This window comes from Chionomys nivalis, chromosome 11 (genome assembly GCF_950005125.1).
Source record: "Chionomys nivalis chromosome 11, mChiNiv1.1, whole genome shotgun sequence".
Lineage (NCBI taxonomy): Eukaryota > Metazoa > Chordata > Mammalia > Rodentia > Cricetidae > Chionomys > Chionomys nivalis.
The window spans coordinates 35961530-35988075 of record NC_080096.1 but is presented as its reverse complement, the minus strand read 5'-3'; the positions used below and the strand labels follow the sequence as shown (position 1 = coordinate 35988075).

At 36.8% G+C, this 26546-nt stretch overlaps 1 protein-coding gene across 1 annotated transcript; it reads left to right on the top strand.

The window, feature by feature from the left end:
- The first annotated feature begins 8602 nt into the window (after positions 1-8602).
- LOC130884336 (putative selection and upkeep of intraepithelial T-cells protein 1 homolog) lies at positions 8603-26546 on the top strand. Its single transcript, XM_057785440.1, has 6 exons — positions 8603-8681; positions 12033-12380; positions 12839-13120; positions 16834-16941; positions 25563-25685; positions 26530-26546. Exons 1-6 carry the CDS (start codon positions 8603-8605, stop codon positions 26544-26546), a joined length of 957 nt encoding a protein of 318 aa, XP_057641423.1.

Below are 26546 nucleotides of genomic sequence, written 5' to 3'. Positions count from 1 at the left end.
TCCGCTGATTCTTATTCTTCTATGAAAGTTTTGAGATTAATTTTACAGGAGAAAGTAGAACAGTTGTCACTAAAAGCTGAAAGAGAAAGTGGCATGGGAAGCTAGAGGGAGGCTAATTTGATACCTATAATTACAGGTATCAAAGATAATTGTTAAGAAACAATAGGCTCTATTAGTGTGAGTTACCCAATAAAGTAATTTATTATGCTTTACAAATAACTGAAAGGGCAAAGTTTGAAGGTATCCATTAATATTTAAGGAAATAAAACTGCTACTACTCTGACTTGAGCATTGCACATTAATTTATCATGCTGAAGAGATGGCTCAACTGTTAGGAGTGCTTGCTGCTATTACAGAGGACAGAAACCTGCTTCTCCACACCCACACCTGATTGTTTGTGGCCCCTTGTAACTCTATTTTTCCAGCCTCCATGGATACACACATGCACACGTGCATACTAACTGTAGATATATATTAAAAATAAAATAACTGCCTGGATAACACAAAATGCTATACTTATATATTTATTTTTAATGAAAAAATTTTGAAATGTTAAAACAAAAAATTATAAAATTTAGAGAGAATAAAAAGTAATACAAATCATAGTCAGCCAATCAAAACAGTAAAACTTATTTGCATGTGTTTACAGTGGTACCTGTCTTTAAGTCCAGCAGCACCTTAACATTCCTCCTGATAACTACAGAAATAGTGCTAACTCATCCCTTCGCTTATAGCTGTTTGAGCTCAACCGAACTGTTTATGACATATTTTTGAATTTTGATTAAAACTCAAGATAAAGGGTTTTTAGTTAAAGCATTATCACATAACATCCTCTCTCCTCTTTCTTCTAATCCCTCCTATGTCTCACCCCCTACTCCCTCTCAAAATAATGGCCTCTTTTTCTTTTATTGTATGTATGTGCATATACATATATGCATAGGCATAAATACATGATCTGTGGAGTTCATTTAGTGTTGCTTTATGTATACGATTCAAGAACAGACCACTTGGTATTGGGTAACCAATTAGGGATCTCACCCCCAAAGAAGACTAATTCTTTTCTTTCTCAATAGTTATTAGTTGTCTGCAGTTCTCTGTCTAGAGATGGAGCCTTGTGAGATTTCCCCTTCCACAACAGCATGTCTATTGGTGTTGTCATGCTCTGGTCTTGTTTAGGCAGCCATAGTGTAATAGGATAGATGTGTAGCTTTTCTGTTATTTCTAGAAGACACACTCTTATAACAGATCCTCTGGATCTTACAATCTTCCCACTCCGTCTTCTACAATTTTTATGATCCTTGAGTATAGAGATTGTGTTATAGATGTACTTACAGTTATTCTATGAATTTTGAACAGTTGTGGTTTTCCTGTATTAGTCTCCCTTGGCAGCAAAGAAAAGATTCTGGATATAGGAATACATAATTAGAATATGGTTAGGAAGTATACTAGTCTAATAAAATAGCAGTGGAAATTTATCCTCTAAGATCCATGACCTCATTAGCCCTGGGCAGTTGGCTCTATTTCTGTACCAGGTATGATTTTCCTATTGGTGAGTGCACCTGAGATCTAATTAGAGAGCTACTGATTGCTGCAAAGATATGAGTATCACTATTGCACATTTTGAGATATTTTTCCATGTGAGTCATGATTATAGTTTATTGGTATCATGGCTAAATAAGAGCATTGATTGTTTTCTCCTTTGGCAGCTTGCATAGAATCTTCTGGCACTCTTAAAGTTAGTCTTCAGTGAAGGCTTTCAAATTGGACCCAACTCAAATCTTCTGAATCACATGTCCAAAGTACATGAGGTCTTCAGAAATAGGGACTTACCTCAAACTTCTGGGAGAAAACCAAGGAAGATAGCAGTAACCTATATTGATTTTTCAAACATCTTTAGTGTTATTTATCCCTTATTACTGACTCATCTTTATTGACCTTACTCTCTGTTTCCTCTAGAAATGCCCATTCCTGTTTTCTCATTTCCACCTTCATATTACTTGTATACTTCTATTCCCTGCCATGTTTTTTTCCTGGTTTCTGAAGTTACTCGAGGCTATAGACTAACATCTGAAGATGTACAGCTAGGAACCACAGATGACAGAGAACATGTGGGCATTTGTCTTTCTGTGTCTGTGTTTCCTCCTTCAGTGTAATACTTTCTAGTCTCATCCATTTACTTGAAAGTCATGGTTTAATTTTTTCTTTATATCTGAATAACATTCTGTAGAGTTAGGTTTCTCACCTATCTATATTCTATCCTGCTATAGGCCAAAGCAACTTCTTTATTAACCAATGTTAATAAAATACATTCATAGCATACTAATGGGAATCACACATCATCTCCCCTTTTCTGTCTAAATAAAAAAGGTTATAACTTTAACATAGAAAATTAAATATTATAAAATACATGTCAAGCAAGAATTACAGTTATAATATTTCTTTGAGAGTCTAAAGTTTAATATATAATTCATCTTTTATCCATAACTAAGGAAAACTATAACTATCTCTCCTCAACTCCATTGAAGACTCCATAAGGATATATTACCTAAGTAAACAGGAAGTACATTGTAAGCAACTTATAAAGTTCTAGAAATAACAGAGACATCTTGCTGCCTAGACAGTCATCCATAGTTCTTTCATAATGTTGGGGCACCCTTCTTCATCCTGTAGGCCCATAATATCTGGCAGGCTGAAGTGAAGCAATAATTTGAAGATCTATTCTGCATTGTGTTAGCAAAGTTCAGTAGTTGCTTTATTTTGTGTCTTGTAGAATGTCTGGCAATTTTTTCTGTGAATCTGTAACTCTGAAAGACCATGCCATCTTTTGAAAAGTACAGCAGTCATTTTTCTATGGGTCCTGCATGAGTAGTTTATACAGCATACCATCAAGCAGTTCAGGCAAAAGTAGTTTCTTGCCCAAATGGCTAGTCTTGTTAAATTGAAGGCAAATTTCATAACAAATTTCTTCAGTGCCCCTCAGCCTCTCTAAGTTGGTACTACCAGAAGCAGACATGGGCCATTGTCGAGAAAAGTCTAAGTTCTTAAAACCTTTTAACCTTTTAAATGGCATATTCTGTAGGTCTTTAAAGTGTTGAAGATTATCTATATAACTGAAATATCTAGAAAACCTAACATAAGTAAAAGTCTGATTATTATAGATGACTATTAATCTGTATTTATTAACATTACATTACATTTTTAAATGAGCTGTATGACCATAATACCCTAAAAAAGAGTAGAAATGCATATACAGTGTAACAAAATCAACCTTAAATGTGTAATAAATCAACGTCTACACCAATATATTCATTTCTATCTAATATCCCCCTGCTTTTTTAGAAACAGATTGACTGTAACCATTAACCGCTTATAATTTATCCCCTTTCAATGAAAACTAACATTTATAAGCAATAAATACAGGAAACTTGGACATTGTTTTCTCCAAACTGCTGCCTACTGTTCTTTGGCAAAGTATGTTTAGTGTTTATCTTTCGGGGTCTTTTTCCATCAAACCACATTAGCCTGGAAGGAATCCGCAGGTTCTCATCTATGTGGAAACAATGCAGAACCTCTTTTCCAAAGCAACATATCCTTAAACTCAAATTTTCAGTATACCTTTAAAATACGCATGTTGGTTTAGCTTAGCAGCCCCCACAATCAAATGTCTCTCTACAGTTAGCTCATTAACAGACTAAAAATTCAAAGTAAACACAATAACATACATAATCCAGACTCTCTGTGTATTTTCCAGCTTTATAAGACTTTTTCATATTACTTTTATTTTTAAAAACTATTTGTTTCTTTAACTGTCCATACCCATTTTCTTTTTTATCTAAAGCCTACATACATTTTTAAATACACTGTGACACATTCAGAGGGTTATTCTGTCTGAATCTGTATTTATTGTGTACCTGTAATCTTTTTTGATCACAATTGTAAACTGCAGAGCAGACAGTCATGGTTCTGAAGAAGAAGTTGTGAGTTCTACATCTTGATCTGTAGGCAGAAGTGACTTGACACATTAGCCAGACTTGTGTTTCTGAGACCACAAAACCAACCTCCTAGTGACACACCTCATTCAATAAGGACACACCTACTCCAGCAAGGCCATACCTCCTAATAGTGGCCCAGGGGAGCCATTTTTATTATTATCACCACATTCTATTCCCCGGCCCCCATATGCTTAAAGGCTTATCATAATGCAAAATGCATTTAGTCCAACTTCAAAAGTTCCCATAGTCTAAAACAGTCTCATACTTGTTTAAAAGTCAAGGTCTAAAATCTCTTCTGAGACTCGTAGAAATCTTTCAACTATAGTCCTCTGTAAAATCAAAATTAAAAGCAGATCACATATTTTCTTATATCCTTGACTCTAAATGTCAGAATCATGTGGCCAAACTGCCAAGTTTTACTGCTTGCTAGGGCTGGCATGTGCCCCTCTCATTCAGTTACATCTTTACTTGCTTTCTGGTTTCAATGGTTTTCTTCACTGCCTAAGCTTGGCTGTCCTGAAACATTCTCTATAGACAAGGTGGGCCTCAAATTCAGAGTCTATCAACCTCTGGCTCTGGAGTGCTGAGATTAAAGGTGTGCGCCATCATATCCATCCCTAAGCTTTTCCTTAATTCTTTTTCACAAGTGGGAAACTTAGCCAGGTACAATCTTGTCCTGAGGTCACAATTCCCTTTATCCCATTTTTTAATCCATTTATCTCCTTAAGCACAGGACTTAGCTCCATTCCACTTCCTGGTGCTCCTTTTCTCCTCAGTTTGCTCCTTTTCCCTATAAATCTTTATATGCATGAACACCAGTAATGGAAAATTAGATAGATAGATAGATAGATAGATAGATAGATAGATAGATAGATAGATAGATAGATAGATGATAGATAGATAGTTTTGAAATCTCCTCTGCCAGTATAATTAATCCAAATCTCTTCATTTTAGCATCAAGTAGACTCTTTGGACTGTTGAGGGTGGGGCGGTGGGCTGCGTTCCCGGCCACCCTGGCTCCCACATGGCTAGCTTATGGCCCAAAATAACTACATGGAAACTGTATTCTTTTGAACACTGTCTGGCCCATTAGTTCCAGCCTCTTATTGGCTAACTCTCACATCTCGATTAACCCATTCTTAATAATCTGTGTAGCCCCACAAGGTGTGGCTTACCAGGAAAGATCTTAACCTGTGTCTGTGTCGGATGGGAGGATCATGACGACTGCCTTACTCGGCTTCTTTCTCCCAGCATTCTGTTCTGTTTACTCCACCTACCTAATTTTCTGTCCTATTAAAGGGCCAAGACAGTTTCTTTATTTAACCAATGAAATCAACACAAAACAGAAGACTCTCACATCATTGGACAAGGGCAAAAGGCAGCCATATTTTTGCCAAAATACCACAAGAATGATCTCTGGCCAACATAGTAAAAACCCACCCACAGTTAAAATCATTCTCAGCATAATTGTCCTCCATGTTCCTACTATATGGCCCACTAAGCAATCTATAGCTTTCCTAATCCAAAGTAAAATTCCTCCAAACAAAAAATATGGTCAGGCCTAATATGGCAATACCCCATTCCCTTGTACTAACTTCTGTCTTCGTCAGGATTTATATTGCTGTGAAAAGACACTGTGACCATAGCAACACTTAATAGGGGTGGCTTACATTATCAGAGGATTAGTCTATTATTATCATGGTGTGACATGGTGGCATAAAGGCAGATATGGTTTTGAGGAAGTAGCCAAGTATCTCCTAACTTGCAGGCAGCAGGAAGTGATCTGAGACACTGGATGGAGCTTGAGCATATATGAGACCTCAAAGCCCACCTCCATAGTAGCACACTCCTACAACAAGGCTATACCTACTTCAACAAAGCCACACCTCCTAATAATGTTATTTCATATGAGCTTATGGGAGCCAACTGCATTCAAGATACCACACTCTGCCAATACAATAAATTTAAATTTCTTCATTTTAGCCCCAGGCAGACTTTTTGGAAAAGGGCAAAAAACAGACATATTCTTTGGCAAAATATCACAAGAACAGTCTCTAGGCCACATACTGAAATTCTACCCATCTAAAACATCTTGAGCCAGATCCCTACAGTTCAAATCACCCTCATCATCACTCTCTTCTGTGCTTCTACCAGTATAGTCCATTAAGCCTCATTTAAACTGTTCAACTGATTTTCTAATACAAAGTCCCAAAATCAAGATTCTTCCAAAGAAAAACATGATCAAGCCTCTCAGAGCAATACATCAGCCCCTGGTACCAACTTCTGCCTTATTTAGGATATCTGTTGCTGTGAGAAAACACCATGCCGACACTTATAAAGGAAAACATTTCTTTGGGGCTGCCTTACAGTTCAGAGTTTTAATTCATATTCTCATGGTGGTATGAAGGCAGACACGGTACTAGAAAAGGAACTGAATCTTTATCTTAAGGCAGCAGAAGTGACTGTAACACAATAAACAGGCTTGAGTTTCTGCAACCTCAAAGCCCACCACCTAGTGACACACCTCCTCCCTCAAGTCACATGTCCTCAGGCCATGCCTCCTAATAGTGCCTCTCCCTATGAACCTATGGGGTCATGTTTTTAAATTCAAACCACCACAAATTCTAATAATAAATTCAAGGATGAAGAAAATATTTCCTATGGTTAAAAACCTGAAGTGATAGAGTTCTAGTAACTTGCTTAGGCCTATTTAAATAAATGGTAAAGTCAGAATTTCAACTTATGTGATATAATCTGGGATCCTGAGTTAGCTACTATGCATGCTACCACTTATTCTCTTTATAGTTTGCTTATCTTTAGGTAAAACTTAGGTTAATATAGCATATGAAGTTGTTATAAAATTCCATTGGCTTCACTCTTCAATAATACTGTTTTCCTCAACTCTCTATTGCTCAACAGCAATTCTGCATATGATATCTGATATATGTCATTATTATCTTTATGATTTTAGAGAAAGCCAGGTCACTATTCACAATGTAGTTATACCATTTTAGTAATTTGAGAATCTAGATAAGGCAGAGATTACTACTAAATGTGCCCATGTAAACAAGGTCTTACAGTATTTTTATATTGTTGTCACTATTTAAGTGTTTGTTTTTCTATATTACAGTACTTGGTAAGTATCTCTTTGAGTACAGAAACAGAGAACTCCTACATCTGTTTCCAGAGCTACATATTAAATAGAACTTACAAAATTCCTTTATATTTATCTGAGAATATACAACTTCATCTTATCCTTGACTTTGCACTGAAGAGTAAGGGCCACAAATATCTCTTCGGTGGTTAGAAAAGGAATGGCCCCAATAGATTCATGTATTTAAATGCTTGGCCCATAGGGAGTGGCACTATTAGGAGGTGTGAATACAGGTGTGAATACAGGTGGCCTTGTTGGAGAAAGTGTATCACTCTAGGGTGAGCTTTGAGGCCACAGATGCTCAAGCTAGGCCTAGGTTAACATTCACTTCTGCTGCCTTCAGATAAGATATAGAACTCTCAGCATCTTCTCCAGCACCATGTCTACTTGCATGCCACCATTTTTCTTAATATGATGACAATGAACTAAATTGTTGACTGAGGTTGTCTTTGTCTTGCTCAGTTCCTGCAATTGTTAAGTCCCAAAGAAATCATGCAGAGGTCTACATTAGTTATAAACTGATTGTCCCATTAGCTCAGGCTTCTTATTAACTCTTATAACTTATATTAACTCATTATTCTTGTCTATGTTAACCACATGGCTCGGTACTTTTTTCAGCGAGGCAGTCACATCTTGTTTCTTCTGTGTCTGGGCTGGGACTGCAGAGAAATGGGCTTCCTCCTTCCCAGAATTCTCCTATTCTCCTTGACCTGCCTCTACTTCCTGTCTGGTTGTCCCACCTATACTTCCTGCCTGGCTACTGGCCAATCAGCATTTATTTAAAATACAGACCATTCTCCCACACCACTAAACCTCTGAAACTGTAAGTCATGACTAATTAAATGTTGTACTTCATGAGAGTTGCTGTAGCCATAGTGTCTCTTCAAAGCAAGTGAAAATTTTAACTAAGAAAATTCAGTGGGGTTCTTAAAATATGAAAGAAAGTTACTTCCTCTTTATAAAATTGTTATTTTGTTTCTACCATATAAGGAAAATTAATATATCTTTAACTTTTTCTCTGTGTAGCTATTAATAAATACGTCAAATGATTCCACTAATGGAGGCTTTGGAAATCTGGAACTATTCTCCATTTCCCTAAACTTTGGAGAAGAAGGCAACTAGATAGAATTTGCAAATAATAGAAAATAATATCAAATCAAGCCTTAGAGAAGACAATCTTGCAGAAAAATAAATAAATCTCTGGGAAGATATCATCATTATATTGAGCATTCTTAGCATAAAAGTCAGATTTGCTAATAAAATCTCAGAATGCTACATAATACAAAGTAAATGCTTCCCCTAAAATGCATTTATTGTTTGCTTTGGGTTAAAAGATGAGGGATGACAATTGCAGCTGGAAGACAGTTGCTTTAGACAAATGTAGATCTATCTGATTTCTGCAATTTCCCACTCACATTTTTACTGGTTATGAATTTGCTTTGTTTATGCAGCTGTAATGGATGAAGAAAGACTACTCATTTACAGACTTGGTGTTGTGTTCATATGCCTCCTTCATATGGTAACACTGCGGGCAGGTATGAATCTCTCACTTCCCTTCATGGACCTTATCAATATCAAGTTTGTAAAGAAAGAAAATGTTACAGGCTCTTTTGGCAACTTGATGAAATCTATAATAACTTGGGGACAAGCCTACATTACACCCATAGGAGATTATATTAAGTAGGTGAACTGAGATGGTAAGACCATTCTACTATGAGTGGTCCAGTTCCCTGGGATGGGATCCTGGATTGTATTAAAAGGAATGAGCACAAGTACTCATTCCATATTTGGTCATTTATAAAACCAGTTCCAATTATAGAAAATATTTTAATTTAAGATTTGAAACTCAGAAATAGATTTTTAGATTTAAACACAGGCAATGACTTTCTGAATAGATCTCCAATAATTCAGGAAATAATGCCAGAATTGCATGAAATTAAAATGTCTCTGTACAGGAAAGAAAACATCAATTTAATGAATTCCTGCAGTACAAGAGAAAATATTTTCTAACTCTATATTTGACAGAGAATAATATTTAGAATACATAAAGAACTCGTAAAACTATATATCAAGAAATCCAAAAGTCCAATCAATAAACAGTCTAATTAAATAGAAAGTTCTGAAAATAAAGTATAAATAACCAATAAAGTTATGAAAAATTTCAACATGATTATCAGAGAAAAGCAACTTAAATTACAATATGATTTTATTTACCATTGTTAGAATGCCAGTCATTAAGAAAACAGATGAATGCTAGCAAAGTGTAGAAAAAAGTGTGATATACAGTACTGGTCACAATCTAAATTAGTTTAGACACCATCGATACCAACATGTAGGTTCTAAAACAAATCAAAACTAAAGTTCATCAATGATATTATCCAGTGGTACTACCCTTGCATATTTATTTAAAGGATTCTAAGTCAACATACTGCATTGTTACTTGTACACCCATGTTTACTACACCACTATCCACAGTAGCTATGGAGCTGACCTTTGTGTCCATCAATAGAAAAATACATGAAGAAAAGGATATTCAGCTATATAATAGAACAAAATGTCATTTGAAGGAAAATAGATTCAATACATTGATGCAGACAATACATTTTAAGCAAATTAGTTCAGACAAAGAAAGACAAATACTGCATGTGTCTTTAATTCATGAGTCCTTATAGCGGCATTTCAATTTTATTTTAATAAATAAAGCTTTCCTGAATTTCAGAGAGCAAAACAGCCACACTAGTCAGCCTTACAGACCAGACTGCACTAAAACACACCTTTAATCCCAGTAGCCACACTAGTTTGCCTTAGAAACTGGGTGGTGCATGCCTTTAATCCCAGAACTAGAGAGGATTATAAAACAGGAGGAGACAGTTCTCCGTCTCAGTCTCATTCTGAGATTCCTGGAGGCAAGATCACCATTTCAGAATGAGGTTGAGGTAAGAGCCAGGGGCCGGTCCTTTTGCTTTTTGAATCTTCAGGTTGAACCTCAATTTCTCTCTCTAAGATATTATTAGTTGTGCTTCAAGTTCTGTATTTTAGATAGATATAAAAAGATGTGCTTGTATATTTATAGCATGAAAATAGAAGTCAAACTAAGGGGTTGAAGACAACAGCAGGAGGAGAAGAGAGAGAAAAGTATTTCTCCACACATCCCATCATCCTTGTCACAAGTCAAATTTACCTATTATTTGTGTCTCTAAACTGTTCCATTGAGATCTCTTCTTATGGACCAATTTGAGATTATAAGAAAATTCACTGAATATATACAATAAATTTTAAGATCTTGTAGAGATATTCTATACTTAACTGGGGGTGTGAAAGCAGAAATTTCCCTAAGAAGTTCATAGATATAATGTGTGTGTGTGTGTGTGTGTGTGTGTGTGTGTGTGTAAAATACAGAAGAGGCTATGTGTTTCAGAAGGATAGGAAGAGCTGTATAGTAAGAGAGAGTGGTAGAAATGATGTAAATATGGTATGTATAAAGAAAAACATAATTTAAATTTTTTTGTTTCCTATATTCTCTAAGTTTTTTATTTATTATGGAACTCTTTAATTCTTTTTTTTTTAGTTTTACCAGCAAGATATACTCACTCACACACATACACACACACACACAAACACACATACACATGCATACACACACACATGAGCACTCACGCACACACACCCTACTGGGTACATTTAGTGTTGCTCATATGTATGGGTATTTAAACTGACCACTTGGGAATGAATAGCCTATGAGGGGCTGATTCATGGAGAAGACTGGTTCTTCACTTTCTTGACCACCGTTGATTTTTTTTGTAGCTCTTTATCTAAGGGTGAATGAAACCTAATGAGATTCCTCGCTTTCACAATAGCTTGCCAACCTGCATTGCCATTACACAGGTCCTGTTTAATTGACCACATTGTTGAGGTTTCATGGGCACAGTTACCCTCTCATAAGGAAAACACCATCTCACAGCAAACATCCTAGTCCAATGATTTCTACAGTTATACCACCCATATTCTGTGATGTCCCTTAAGCCATGTGTGTAGGTGTTATTTTGTAGATGTATTAATTGGAGCTGTGCACCCCATAGTTAGTTGTTCTTTGCATTTTGACAAATTGAGAATTTCGGTAGTAGTTTCAAATGCTTTAAAAGGAAGTTTTGCCTTTATATTCAGTATATTTGATCATATTATTTTCCCTCCAAACTCCTCCCAAATTCCCATACATCCTTTACCTACCTGCATCATTCTCTCTCTCTCTCTCTCTCTCTCTCTCTGTCTCTCTCTCTCTCTCTCTGTCTCTCTCTCTGTCTGTCTCTCTCTCTCTCTCTCTGTTTCTCTCTTTTTCAAAAAAAGTCAAACAGAAATGACTCAATCAGCAGAGTTCTTGCCACAAAAAGTTTTGTATAATAGGAGAAAACTACACTTATATAGAGATATGAGGATATGTCTTTTAGAATACAGTTAGAAATTATACTATTTTAGGAAAATGGCAGTAGTAGGTTGTTAAAAAGAAATTTGAACATGCAGTAGATAAGAATTTTTCAAAATAAAAAAGTTAAGAATAATTCAAGATTGTGAAACTTAAGCATAAAAACAAACACACACAAGAGCTCATTACAATTACAAAATAATAAATCATAGAATCACTCAGAGAAAGAATGAAATTGAAAGAAAGAAAAGTCAACTACTGAGCTGATATAAATTATCTTAGGAAGTCATATAACAGCAATAGAAATTATACACATTTCATAAGGGGAATAGTTTGATGAGCCACCATAAAAATATGTAAAATTAAGATTTTTTTTCAGGTATGCTGAGGGAAAATGACCCACAATAAAAGCGCATTTGTGCATTGATTAAAGCTTTCACATTCTGATTCTTGTTTCTCTTCCCAGAACAATTCACAGTGACTGGATTGGAAGGTCCAGTCTTGGCTCCATTTGGGACAGTACTTGAGCTCAGCTGTCAGTTGTCACCACCACAAAATGCTCAGCACATGGAGATCCGTTGGTTCAGAACCCACTATACACAGCCTATTCACCAATACGAGAATGGCAAAGACCTGTTTGGAGAAATTATTCCCAAATATGTGGAGAGAACAGAGCTGCTGAAAGATGCCATTAGAGAAGGGAAAGTAACCCTTAGGATCTTCAATGTCAATCCTGATGATGACGGGCAGTACCACTGCTTCTTCAAAGATGGCAAGTTCTACGAAGAGCACATCACAGAAGTCAAGGTCATAGGTAAGCATGGATTTCTCTGAAACTAATTTCTAACTTCATTAAGTTATTTACATAAGAAATGTCCACTTATAAATTAAGCAAGATTCACTTATAAATTGAATCTTGGATAGTTTTGTTGATTTTTTATAATCTAAAAACTTAACACAGTTGTTTTGATTTAATAAATAGCAGATATTTTACCAAGAGAAAAACTAAACGAAACAAAGAAGCCTATCATCACCAGATTTCTTTAGAACAATAAATCTGCTTATTAGAACAATAGTTGATAATTGTGTATTATGATCTCTCCATGTTTACATCTGGTGCTGTCTCTTTTCATTGATTATAACAATTAAAGTCTTGTAGAGTTTTGACTATCCTTATATCTACAGACACTGGATTTAACATGGAGGAAGAGTGGTGTTCTTTGTCTCTTTCCAGCCACTATACACAACTGATTTCCCTTTGTTTATAACCAGCTGGGAGCTCCCAGATTCAGATTATTGTCCATCCTCCTACTACCAAAGGTGTGATAGTGGAGTGTCACTCCAAAGGTTGGTTCCCACGGCCTCACTTGGAATGGAAAGATAGCAGAGGTGAGATCATTCCAGCTGAATCAAAATCCTATTCACGGGATGAAGACAAATTGTTCAATATGAAGATGACCCTTCTCCTTCAAAACATCTCCCTCAGGAACATCACTTGTTGCCTTTGGAACCCTCTAATAGGCCAAGAGGAAAGCACAAGCATTGTTCTACCAGGTGAAATTCATGTAATCACTCTTGAAATAAGTTTTTGCGTAATTTGGGCTTGAAACAAAAGTTGTGTGCTTTTTCACTTGGTTTCAGTTCATTACTTTCCCTTAATTTCATTTCTCTTCTAATCTGTTGTCTGATTGATTCCCCCACTAGATTCATTTCTTTCATCATTTTTCTAATACTGGAGATTTTAGTATGTGAGATCCTGTTTTTTGGTTTTGTTTTGTTTTTTTTGTTTTTGTTTTTTCGAGACAGGGTTTCTCTGTGGTTTTGGAGCCTGTCCTGGAACTAGCTCTTGTAGACCAGGCTGGTCTCAAATTCACAGAGATCCGCCTGTCTCTGCCTCCCAAGTGCTGGGATTAAAGGCGTGTGCCACCACCGCCCGGCCCTGTTTTGTTTTGTGTTGTTTTAGAGTAAAGTGTTGTTTGATAATTATGATGTTTGGCTAAATTGTTACTCGTTTCTTAAAATGTTTCAACATTGTTCATTGTAAAGAATATAAATGCTGAGAAACTCTTAAAAAATATTCAACATCCTTATGCATTAGGTAAATGTAGATTAAAGCTTCTTTGAGATCTCATCCCAGTCAGAATACTAATGTTAAAAATAAGAATGACAAATGTTAGCATGGATATGGAGCAAGGGGGAAGCTTAATCGCTGGTGGTAGGATCGGAACTGGCAAAACCACTGTGGGAATCAGTGTAGAGATTCCTCAAAAAGCTAAAACCAGATCTACCTATATTCTTTTCATGGATGTTGAGGGGAGCAGCGGGTTGCATTCCTGCCGCCCTGTTCCCAGCCACTTGGCTAGCTTATGCTCCAAAATAACAACACACAAACTGTATTCATTTAAACACTGCCTGGCCCATTTCTATTAATGTGTGTAGCACCGAGGTGTGCTTACCCGGAAGATTCTAGCCTATGTCCATCTTGGGTCGGAGCTTCATCGCATCTGCCCAAGAAAGCAGAGCTAAGGCATATGAGCTCACTTCCTCTTCCTCCCAGCATTCTGTTCTGTTTACTCCACCCACTTAAAGGCTGTCCTATCAAATGGGCCAAGGCAGTTTCTTTATTAGCCAATGACCTTCCTCCATCACATGGATACTTCAAAGTCTCTAGAAATACTATTATAGAGACACTTACTTACCCATACTTATTGTTGTTTTGTCCACAATAGTTAGGAAATGGAAACAAACTGGATTGTGAAATGTATTTACACAATGGAATATTATTCAACTATTAATAAAAATTAATTAAAGCTGTTTTTATTACTATGGTTCTGTAGTATAACTTGAGTTAGATGTTGTAATACATCAAGCATATGCAATCAACAACAAAGTTTGATGTGAAGAAAAAGGCGTTGGTAGTAATGTAAATTGTTCTAAGCACTATGGAAATAGGGATTGTGGCTTTACAAACTACAATAGGTTGCTAGAGAGATGGATCAGTAGTTAAAGCACTTGTTGCTCATGCAGAGAACCCATGTTCAGCTCCTAGCACCCACATTGTGCCTCACAACTTTCTTTAATTCCGTTTCCAGGAATTCCAATATCTTCTTCTTACCTCCATGAGCACCAGGCATGCACATATTTCATATGCATACATAAAAGCAAAGCACTCATACACATAAAATGAAATAAATATATCTGTTTGAAAAGTCCTTCAAAAACTCTACAAATAGAACTACCATACATGAGTTATAATCCAGATGTAATACTTATATATGTAGAAAAAAGAACTCTAGAACTACTTGCACATCTATGTTTATTTCATCACTTATAATAATGAAATTTTGAACATGCAAATGGGTAAGCAAATGTGATATGTATTTTATTCAGCCATAATGAGGAATGTAATTGCATCACTTGCTGGAAAACATGCAGCTAGTGATCACATAAAGTAAAATAAGGCAAATTCAGGACAAATACCACATTTGCTGTCATTTGTAGAAACACACACATAAATAAAATCAGAGGGGATAATGGGAGAAGGTCTAAGAGTATTGAAAGGAATGGTGAGAGAAGAGGAAGGGAGGGACATATAAAGCCTGTGACTGTGAAATTGTCAAATTATGAAACCTGGATCTAAATGCCATGAATTTAACCAATGTTAAAAAGAAATTAACTACATCAATATATGGTGCAATACATCTTCTTGATGCACTGTTCCCTTTATCCATATACAATATAATATATTTTAATAGAGATAAAGAGATATTCTTAATGCTTGTAAGTTTTTATTGAATCTCCCTCTTCCAATGTAAGCATCCACGCTGTCCTAGTTTGCCTTCTATGACTGTGATAAACACATGACAGAAAGCAACTTGGGGTGAAAGTTTGATTGGGTTTACACTCCCAGGTCATAGTCCATCATTAAGAGAAGTCAGAGCAAGAACTCAACTAGAAATAGAGGCAGAAACCATAAAAGAGAGCTGGTTACTAGATTGTTCTCCATGACTTAATCAGTTTTCTTTCTTTCTCTTTCTTTCTTTCTTTCTTTCTTTCTTTCTTTCTTTCTTTCTTTCTTTCTTTCTTTCATTTGTTCATTCTTTCTTTTTTTCTCAAAACAGGGTTTCTCTCTGTAGCCCTGGCTGTCCTGAAACTCACTCTGTAGATCAGGCTGGCCTCTACTCACAGAGCTCCACCTGCCTCTGCATCTGCTTCCTGAGTTCTGGGCATTCTTTTTATCTTATTCAACCCAGGACCAGATGCCCAGAGTTGGCACTGTTCTAGGTTCTTCCTCATCAATCATTTTCTCTCTCCTACATGAGTCATTAATCAATAAAATGTCTCAGAGATAGGTCCATGGGCCAGTCTGATGAAGGCAATTCCTCAAACTGTAGTATGGAGTGGTGGGCTGTGTTCCTGCCCAGCTCCTGCATGGCTAGCTTTACACCCGAAATAACAACACACAAATTGTATTCTTTAAATACTACTTGGCCCATTAGCTCTAGTCTCTTATTGGCTAATTCTCACATCTTGCTTTAACCCATATTTAGTAATCTGTGTAGCACCATGAGGTGATGGCTTAACCTGCGTCTGTCTCAGAGAGGAGAGGCATGGCAACTGCCTGAATCTACTTCTTTCTCCCAGCATTCTGTTCTGTCTACTCTGCTTATCTAATTTTCTGTCCTATCAAAAGCCAAGGCAGTTTCCTTATTAACCAATGAAAGTAACACATAGACAAATGACCCTCCTCCATCACTCAAACAATATCCTTTCCTCCAAGATTACTGTAGTTTGTGTCAAGTTGACATAAGAACTAACCAGCACACCTGCCTTTTCATTGCTTCTGCTCTCTGTGCTTATAATTTTACCATCATTCAGTGAGAACATTGGCATTGCATGTATCCTAAGAGTTCAGATAGAACTGAAGCACTGATTTGGAAATGACTGTATTAGCTCCCTGGAAACCTGTGACTTATTCCTGTGGGGAAAGAATTTTGATTTCCCTCTTACATTATAGCTGTGGATTTCATGAGACAAAAATGATGGAAAAAAACTAGAGAGAATGGCTTTTAGTCTTTGCACTGACCTCATAGAAATATGCACCTATGATACTTTTCATATAGTTCATATATACCTCTCCAAACTGGCCTAAATTTACCATTCCAAGGTGATAGGATTGGAGAAGGCTTGTATATGGCTCTCCTGTTTGGGTTGATCCAAACATTCTGAATTATCTGGGTTGTAAAATGTGTGGTTTTCTATTTCAGATGAAATATTTTCTTGGAAAAGTATTTGGAGCTTGATTGTGACTGTAATTCTGATTATGATGGCACTCTTCATCATAACTCACAGTTATAAACTACAAGTCATGGAAGGTAAGTATGTTTTCAGGAAGAGAGAATAAAAATGGGATAGGGAGAGAGAACTAACACTGTATGACATTTTATTTGGAAGAGTGTCTGCAAGAATATTATCATGGGTCATACATTAGACATATATATTTGTCCATAAAAGTCCCTCTCTTGCTGATAAAAGATTTTTGTAAATACCTCAATTTATTTGCATCAGTCAAAATGAAACTTCCTATTCCTGTGATGACAGATACAAAAATTGGAAAGTTTCTTATTATTCAACATTTGTACATCCTTCTCTTTTGACTTCTTCAGGGTTCCATTGGGCTCATTGAGGGCAGAAAGTAAAGATCTAAACTTAACATTGCAGAAATGGCTGCATAGTTTTTATTCAATACAACCCCAGGGAAACTGAACCTATAGGGAGAGGTATGCCAGTTGGACTATCAGATGATCTGTTTTCCCAAGAGGAAAAAAATTTCATTCCTTTTCAACAGTGTTATACTTGGAGGAAGTGAACTTGGAAAGTCGCAAAAAAATTAAAATACACATATACAGATGTTCAGGTTTTAAAGATGTACTAATTTTAAAAACCTTGAACTGACAGATTCCCTCATAAGCAGCTCTATCTTTTCAGTGCATATTCAAGATCTTTGGAAATTCTCCCATGTGCAGCTTAGTTGTTAGTTAAGGATTTGGGTGTCAGCACTTCTGTGTTTCTCTCCTATTCCTTGACTTCCCCTTTTATTCCCAGCTGAACTGCCCCCCCGAGCTCTACTATCTGAATTAAAACAGCTGGCATTCTCCCAAAGTGCATCTAACTCTTGCAGCACAAAGCCAGACTTGCTACATTTATTCTTCTTCTTTATTGCTGTTTGGCAAAAGTAAACTCACACTTAACTTGTTCACTTCTTGACACAATCTGGTTTTTTTAAGAAGTAGGGCGTTGTTGTTTCCCTGCACCACTGCATGTCCTTCTTCAGAATCTCAGACCCCTCTTGAGAGAATTGTAGTTAGAGACTCTTCTAAGTAGAATTTTGCCATCCAAATCCCATCCAATTATTAAGGCTTTATCTCTGGTGCATGTTGAGCCAGCAACATTTTATTCATCTTGTCTTCAAAGTGCTTCTAGATCATTCTAAAAGATGCAGAGTTGATCTTATAGTAGAAATTAGTCATATTATCATAAGATGCTAGCACTAATTGAGGCTGAACTATTGACAAACCTTACTCCAAAAGTCTTACAAGTAGTAAGTATTGTAAGCTGTGTTGTATATATTTAAATAATATTATTACTAAAGAATTATCTATTAAAATTATGAACAAATATAAGATTTATTAAATGTAAAGGTTTAATATTAAAATAGCAAAATTAAATTTTGAACCTAAATCATATGGATACTAATGCTAGGTAAAAGACAATATAAGTCACACAAATACTCATATCTTACACTATATTTATTTAGATATGACTGTGCCTATAATTTCCTTGCAGAGGAATGAATACTACCTAATTGTGAAACACTTTCTTGTTTTATAATTTTTTTATTTAAAAAACTTTTTTCATTTTATATGCCAACAAAAGTTCCCCCTTCCTCCTTTTCTCCTGCACCTCACTTCCTCCCTTCCCACCCCACCTCCTCCCTTCATACCCCCATCCACTCCTCAGAGGATGTAAGGCCTCCCTTGGAGAGTCAAAAAAGTATCAAGGTTGAGCAAGATATCCCACCATAGGGAAGGGGCTCCAAAAAGCCAATTCATGAACCCAGGATAAGTCCTGGTCCCACTGCCCGGGATGCCACCAACATGATAAATGCACATAACTGTCACCCACATTCAGAGCGCTAGTTTGGCCTAATGCAGGTTCTCCAGATGTGGAACACTTTCATGAAGAGAAGACACACCTGAATTCTTCCATTATGATATACACTAAAACATATTTTAAAGGTCCTTTCATCAGTAAAATTCTTCATTATTTAAAGCTTTATATTTGACAAGTTACTAGATTGAATATTGTGTTTTGGGGCATTTTAACTCTCTCATTAACTCTTTGACATCCCTCATAATCCCACTGAATATCTTCTTCACATGAAATACCCTGGCTACTTTTATGTTACATTTTTCTTTTGTTTTATTGGGTTTTGAAATCCATTGACTTTAATTTATGAGACGTTATTTCCTGAAGCATGGGAAACTTAACAGTGACTGCATCACCGAAGAAAGATATTTACACTTCTCTAGCAACTACCAGCAGCCAGACACTCATAAGTGTGTGGGGGTTAGGTCTTTTAGGAGAAGAAAAAGCTAACAAAAGTTATTAAAACAGATATCTAAAAGGGTGAAATGTGGCGAAAATGATGTAGACAAGAGCAGAGCAGAACAGGGCTGAGATTTCCTGCTCAAAGGATCTCATCTATTCATAAAAATCAAATGGGACCTGAAAAGTGACAGACCTGATGCTGGTTTTCATCCAGACTTGCTCATGTTCTTTCCCCACTCCTGGGAATTCCACTGTTAGGATTAGTCCTGTTCTCATTGCTGAGTGTTTCTTTGGTTGATTGGATTACTGATGCTTTCCTAAGACTATCTTCAGTGTTTCACAGGTGGAATTCAGATCTGCTCACACCTGTGGAAATTCCTTCTAAATTCAATTGTGAATGTTAGCTTCATTTTCATGCAGTTCCTGAACATTGCTTGGAATCTGTGTAAAGATTCGTCTCTCCAGATTTTTAGCTCAATGAATAATATTCAGGCCTGATTCATGGTCCACTTTTTTTATAATCTCATAGTGTTCTGTTTATGGATTTTAGTGTATAGTTCTATATCACTTCGCATGATTCACCTAGGGTCCTGAGCTACTGAACCATCATGATAAGCAAAAGTCTTTTTGAAATGGCATCTTGCTTCTGCTTTATTGATTGTCAGCGTTCATGCATCCTGTGACAAGTGGAGAATGTTTCCTTGTTTCTTTATTACTGCTGTCTCCCTGGCCAAGCTCTTATTGCCCACCTGTATCCAGCACCCTTCAGATCACAGTCTTTCTATTTTTCCTTGATTATCTCCTGGAGAGCCAGGCTGATTGTGTCTGAATGACAAGGACCATCTTCAGTCCTCCTAATGAAATTCTTATATTCAAAGAGTACAGATCTCAAGCAGTTAACAGTTCTTCAGAATTATCCAATTCCCAGCATATTTCAGGCTCAGATAAAATGACAATGACAACCATGAACATTATATTCTGCTCTCTACCCCACTGATGGATAGATGAGAGAAAGACAAACATGATCTGTCTTTTCTAAGTATGTTTATCCTCCACCCCAAACCATTTCCATCCTAAAATCAACTGTGTTTTTTGTTCCTGTGACCAACAGTTCTCTGATCTTTTACTTTTTGGCATTAGCACTATTTGAAATATAGAAAGATGACATTAAAATGTAGACCTTGCCAGTTTTCCTTAATTTAAAGTTCCCACCAACAAATAACCAGTGATTTTAACACTCTCTTTCTTTAGGTCACTGCTGCACATGCAGCTCCCCATGCTCTGTGGCCATGGTGATAACCGTTCTTTCTGTTGTTACACTTAAATTACTCTTCTTCGGTTTGTACAAAAGAAATAGAGGTATGTAATGTAAAGAAGATGGTATCTTTCTATAAATCTTTTTTTCCCAAATGCCTAGTCACAGCTTAGTCAATAGAGACTTATATCAGTTTGAATTTAAAGACGATAGGTTCTGGAACACATCATGATGTTTGGATTCCAGTCTCTGGGGTTTTATGGGTTTAAAGACACAAAGTAATGGTACATCTGCTCCTGAACAGTTTTCTTCAGTTTGATAATATTATTTTTGACATCACCACTTTACTTAATAAATTAATTTGATCATCCCATATCTTTAGGCTAGATATATAATATCCAACAGGAGGAGATAATAATCCAACAGAGCTTAAATGTCTTAAATGACAGACTTCTTCTTGCAATTGATGTCCAAAAAATGACTTGCTCCTCAAAATTACCCATATTTTCTCAGATTTTTTTCTCAGTTTCATGATGGACATTAACACCCATAATGGACTCCTCTTCTCTTTGAGAAGGAAGTTGACATGGCAATCGTGAAACTTCAGAGGTAGCTGGATGTAACTTATTAAAATGTGTGCTCTGGTTTACCTTTAATTTGCACGATAAAGCATTTAATTAAAAATAAGTGCAACTATGCATGAAAAGCCCCACTGCAGAAGTCTTAAATTAGAGGACATTTTGATGTTGGTTAGATGGATTGAAGGCGCAAATTGCCTTAAATAAAATTAAGCTGAAAGAGAATTTTGCAGTTATCTTACACTGTGGGTCTACTACATCCACACATGGGCAAACATCTAAGACATTGTGATTAGTCATAAAAGACAAATACTATACCATTCCATTTTTATCGTTACATTTCCACTATTCAATAGTGTACAAGTGTTCCAGCTTTTTAAAAATATTTTTTCTGGTTATCAACACCATGCAGGTATAAAATAGAGTTGTGGTTGCAAGAGTTGCAAGTAGAAAAGTTGTTTAATAGATTAATGTTTCAGTTTGTGAGATTAAATAGAATTCTGGAAATAGATGGTACTAGTGGTCACATAAAAATATAAACACATTCACTATCCAAATGGAGAAGTTAAAAATTTCTAGCATAGTAAAACTGATGTATGTCCATTTTAGCATAACAAATAAATTTAGTGTTAATATCACTTAAAAATTAAAATAAGTCATTGATTGCTGCAAAGTATTTTAGAAAAAATTAACAAATAATTTGTATGTAAAACATTTATTTTTCACTAGAAAGTTAAGATTAAGCTTCTGTTCACTTTTCTACTATTTTATCAAAGACTGTCTATTTATAATGATGGAACACAGCCCCGAGTGGTTGAAGTGCATGTTGCACACTAACATTATGCATAATGCTACTATGAACATAAAGACACAAGTATTTCTTCTAGATTCTGATTTTAATTCTTTGAAGCTGTACACTAAGAAGAGGAACTTCAGAATACTATGATACCTCTGTTTGCACACATTTAATGAATTATTATTCCATTTTCCACAGTGTTCATTTGACAGTCCCACAATTCAATAGTGTATGTGTCCCAGTTTCTTTTTTAAATATTTTTTATTTAATTTTTAAATTTCATGTTAGATTCCAACTACAGTTCTCCCTCCCACCCCTCTTCTAGGCTCCCCTTGCCCCCTCCTGCCAGCACACATCCCATCCACTCCACCCAAAGGGTACGACTTCCCATGGAGAGTCAACAAAGTCTGGCCCATTAAGTTAAGGCAGGATCAAGCCCCTTCCTCCTGCATCAAGGATTGTAATATGAATGGGGGCTCATGAAGGACCTGTTTGTTGTTTGGGGTTTCTGTCCTGCCCGGTACCCCACAACTGTTTAGCCCCAAAGAAAATCACACATAAGTCTCCATAAATTATAAGCTGATTGGCCCATTAGCTGTAGCCTCTCATTGGCTAACTCTCACATCTTAATTAACCCATTTTTCTGATCTATGTTAGCCATGTGGCTCAGTACCTTTTTCAGTGGGGCAGATCACATCCTGCTGCTTCAGTGATCTAGGCAGGAGTGGGAGGAATCAACTTCCTCCTTCCCAGAATTCTCCTGTTTAGTTTGCATCATTTCTACTTCCTGTCTGGTTTTCCTGCCTATACTTCCTGCCTGGCCAATCAGCATTTATTTAAAAAATGATTAACAGAATACAGACAATTCTCCCACACCAAAGGACGAGCACAAGCACTCCATCTTACCTTAGGGAATAGACTCCAAAAAGCTAGACCATGCACCAAGGATAGATCCTGCTTCCACTGACAGGAGCCCTTTGGATTGACCAAGCTGCACAGCTGTCTCCCACATGCTGAGGGCCTATTTTGGTCCTATTAGGGCTCCACAGCTGTTGGTCTAGAGTTCATGAATTCCCCAGAACTTGGTTCAGCTGTCTCTGTGGATTTTCCTGCCATGATCTTGACCTTCCTTGCTCATATAAGCCCTCCTCCCTCTCTTCAGGTGTTTTTTGTTTTTTTTTTTGTTTTTTTTGTTTTTTCTGGGGTTCAGCCTGGTGCTTTGTTGCGGATCTCTGCATCTGGTTCAATTAGTTACTGGATGAAGGCTCTATTATGACAGATAGGGTAGGCACCAATCTGTTTAGGGAGGAAGGCCAATTCAGGCACCCCATCCACTATTACTAGGGGTCTTATCTGGAGTGATCCTTGTGGATTTCTGGGATTTTCCCTAGCACCCAGTTTCCCCCTAATACCATATGTCTCCTTCTATCAAGATAACTCTTTTTTTATTGCTCTCCCACTCCACCCCTACCCAACTGGGCCACCTTGTTCCTTCATGTTCTCATCCCCTATCCCCTTTCCTCTATCACCTCCCTTGCCCCAAGGTTACCCGAGAGATCTCATCTAATACCCCTTTCCAGGGCAATCCATGCATTTCTCTTAGGGTCCTCCTTGTCAGCTAGCTTCTCTAGAACTGTGGGTTGTAATCTGGTTATTCTTTTCTTTACGTCCAGTAGCCCCTTATAAGTGAGTACATACCAGGTTTAACTCAAAGAAAGTCAGTAGCCTGTTATGTAAATGGGCCACATTTTCTTTATTCATTCTTTGGTTAAGAGGCATCTAGGTTTTATCCAGGTTCTAGCTATTACAAATAATGCAGTTGTGAGCATAGTTGAGCAAATGTCTTTGTGGTATAATTGATCATCCTTTGGGAATATGCCCAAGAGTGGTATTGCTGGGTCTTAAGGTAGACTGATTCCCAGTTTTCCTAAAAACTGCCATACAAATTTCCAAAGAAGCTGTACAGGTGTGCACTTCCATCTTAATCCACATCCTTTCCACAATAAGGTGTCATCAGTGTTTTTGGTCTTAGCCATTCTGACATGCATAGGATGATATCACAAAGTCATTTTGAGATTGTTACACTTAGGTATGTTCCTTGTATTTGTGATTTCTCCAAGAGCTTTCTCATGAAGGGATGTTGGTTTTTGTCAAAGGCTTTTTTTAGCATCTAATGAGATGATCAGATTTTTTTTCTTTCAGTTTGTTTATACGATAAATTGATAGATTTTCATATGTTGAAATATCCCTGCATCTCTGGGATAAAGCCTAATGGTAGCCCTCAGTCTTGTGGTGATACATAGATTAATAGAAATTGGTTAATTTAAGATATAAGAGTTAGTTAATAAGAAACCTGAGCTAATAGGCAAAACATTGTTATAATTAATATAGTCTTGTGTGATTATTTGGGTCTGTGTGGTGGGGAAACAAAAAAATGCAGCCTACATCTACAGAAAGTAGGTTTTTATTTCTATCTGTCTTTTGCATCATGTATCTTGATCCCACCCATTTTCCCATCTCTTCACATCCACCCTCTCCCACTATTCCCCCAGAGTCCCCAGTAAAAGAAAATTTAAAATAAGAACTAGGAAAAAATATTAAAGGAAAAAAAAATTTAAATCTCATCATGGAAGCTGCAGTGTGATAGTGAGTCATGCAGTAAACCTCTTTGTCCATGTATCTTTACTTGTAAGTGTTCATTGCAAAGACATTGGTCTGGTTCGAGGCCTCTGATTTCTACTACACTATTGATGCTGGGCTCTCACTAGGACTCTTCCTATATGTTGTCCTGTGTTATGGAGATCCTGCAGTTTTGAGTCTGAGGACCATTTCTCTTCACATCTCCAGATGGTCATAGATGGGGTGGATGATGGGGCAGGCCAAGTCACAAACATGTATTTGGGCCTGGGCATCTGTAGGGTTGGTCCGCCAGATGAGAAATGGGGACAGTTCTCCCACGCTTACAATTTGGTACTGGCTCACCCACACCGAAGCTAACAATGTTGGTTTTCCTGCTCTTATGACCACAGGGACAGCTCTCTCACCTGCCCTTAGACTTTGATGGGTAATTACTAAGGGTGGGGTGAAAGGGTAACTCTCACCCAACCATACATGCACAAGACAGATGGGTAATGGAGACACCTCTCTCATGCTTGCAATATGGGAGCTGGCTCATGCAGGAATGTAGTTTCTAATCAACATAATTATGCAGCAATGAAACAATCATCCCTAATTTTTGACATGGGGTGCTACCATTACAGAGAATAATGATAAATTTGAAGATCTGAGAAGGTTTTCCACTTTAACTAGAAAATATATTTTTAATGGATGTTTATGCTATACATGGGCATGCTACTTTTGAAAGTTGTAATATCCCTTCAACTTCTTTTCATCCTAAGAGAACACTATTTCATCATACCCTTTAGAAGACCCTGGATTCTTGGGCCCTCTCACCTTTCATAAAGGAGATAAAAGTGTAATATATACTCATGAGTTCTTCAGACTCTGGCCAGTCAGAACATGTGTCAAGCTCCTTTGAATAGTATAATATATATCTGTTTTCTTATAGATTCCTCCAGGTTTAACCCAAGAGCATTCATTTTTAGATTCATCCATGTGACTCAAACTATTTCTTCCCCAACTTCATATATTCAGAAATACAGAACAATTGGAATCAGAAAGGTGAATCTATCTAAATCTGTAATGCAGCCTTCCTTTCTATGCTTTGAACTTCCTAATTCTTGCATCTCCACCCAGTCTTTGTTTCAGATGCACAGTTTGACTTGGATGCTATGTGGCTAGATGACATGACTATGATTCTGAGCATGCTGATGGTGTTTGCCGTCATGCTTATTTTCTTTCTCTACTTCATACTGAGAGGTAAATGTTGTGGGGAAGGTGGGGAGCTCAAATGATGGCTGTCTAGATATCCAGGAAATTGACTTTCTGTTCCTTATGTTTTGATAGCTGGATTAAGAAAGACAACAAGAGTTATTTAAAGAATTCTAAATCAGAGCCTTCTTGGGACTCCTGGAGCCTCTATTAGCACCAGTATTAATTCTTTCAATGTCAATGACATATAGGTCTGATGGTAGATTAGGACAACTGTCCCTGATAAACATGGAAAGCCCACTATGGTCTCATTCAGACATTCTCTGGAACTTCTGGATACTGGGATCTTTGCCATATTTACATAATTTCTTCACATTTGGTTTCAAAGTTTGAACTACTCTATCAGAAACATCCTCACTTTATCCAGACAATGCATGCACATGGCCACATAGTAAACTCTCTAAAATCATCTGTAAAATATTTCTCCCTTAAATTGATTAACTTGGGTATTTCCTACAATGACGGGAAGCTCACTGACAGAAAAGTGGGATCAGTGTTGTAACAACAATGAATACATGAGTGTGGCATGCTTTGGAACTGTTTTCTGAGTGCAATTTGAAAAAGTTTGGAGATTCTGGTTCAAAAATCTCTAAAACATTTCTAGGGTGATTCAGATGGGATCTGGGATTCTTATTGCAGATAGCAAAGACTGTGCTCATAGGTGTTTGGGGAGAAGAAGAACTCTTTTGATATCAGGACCAGAGAGAAGTCATGTTACAATCTGACATTGTTGACATTTTGTGAATTTACTACTGACGAACTAATTAATTTTGCAGAATATTGCAGTGCTTTACTGTAGCATGAATTAATGTCTGCCTTTTGTCATTTACAGGTAGAAATATGAAATAA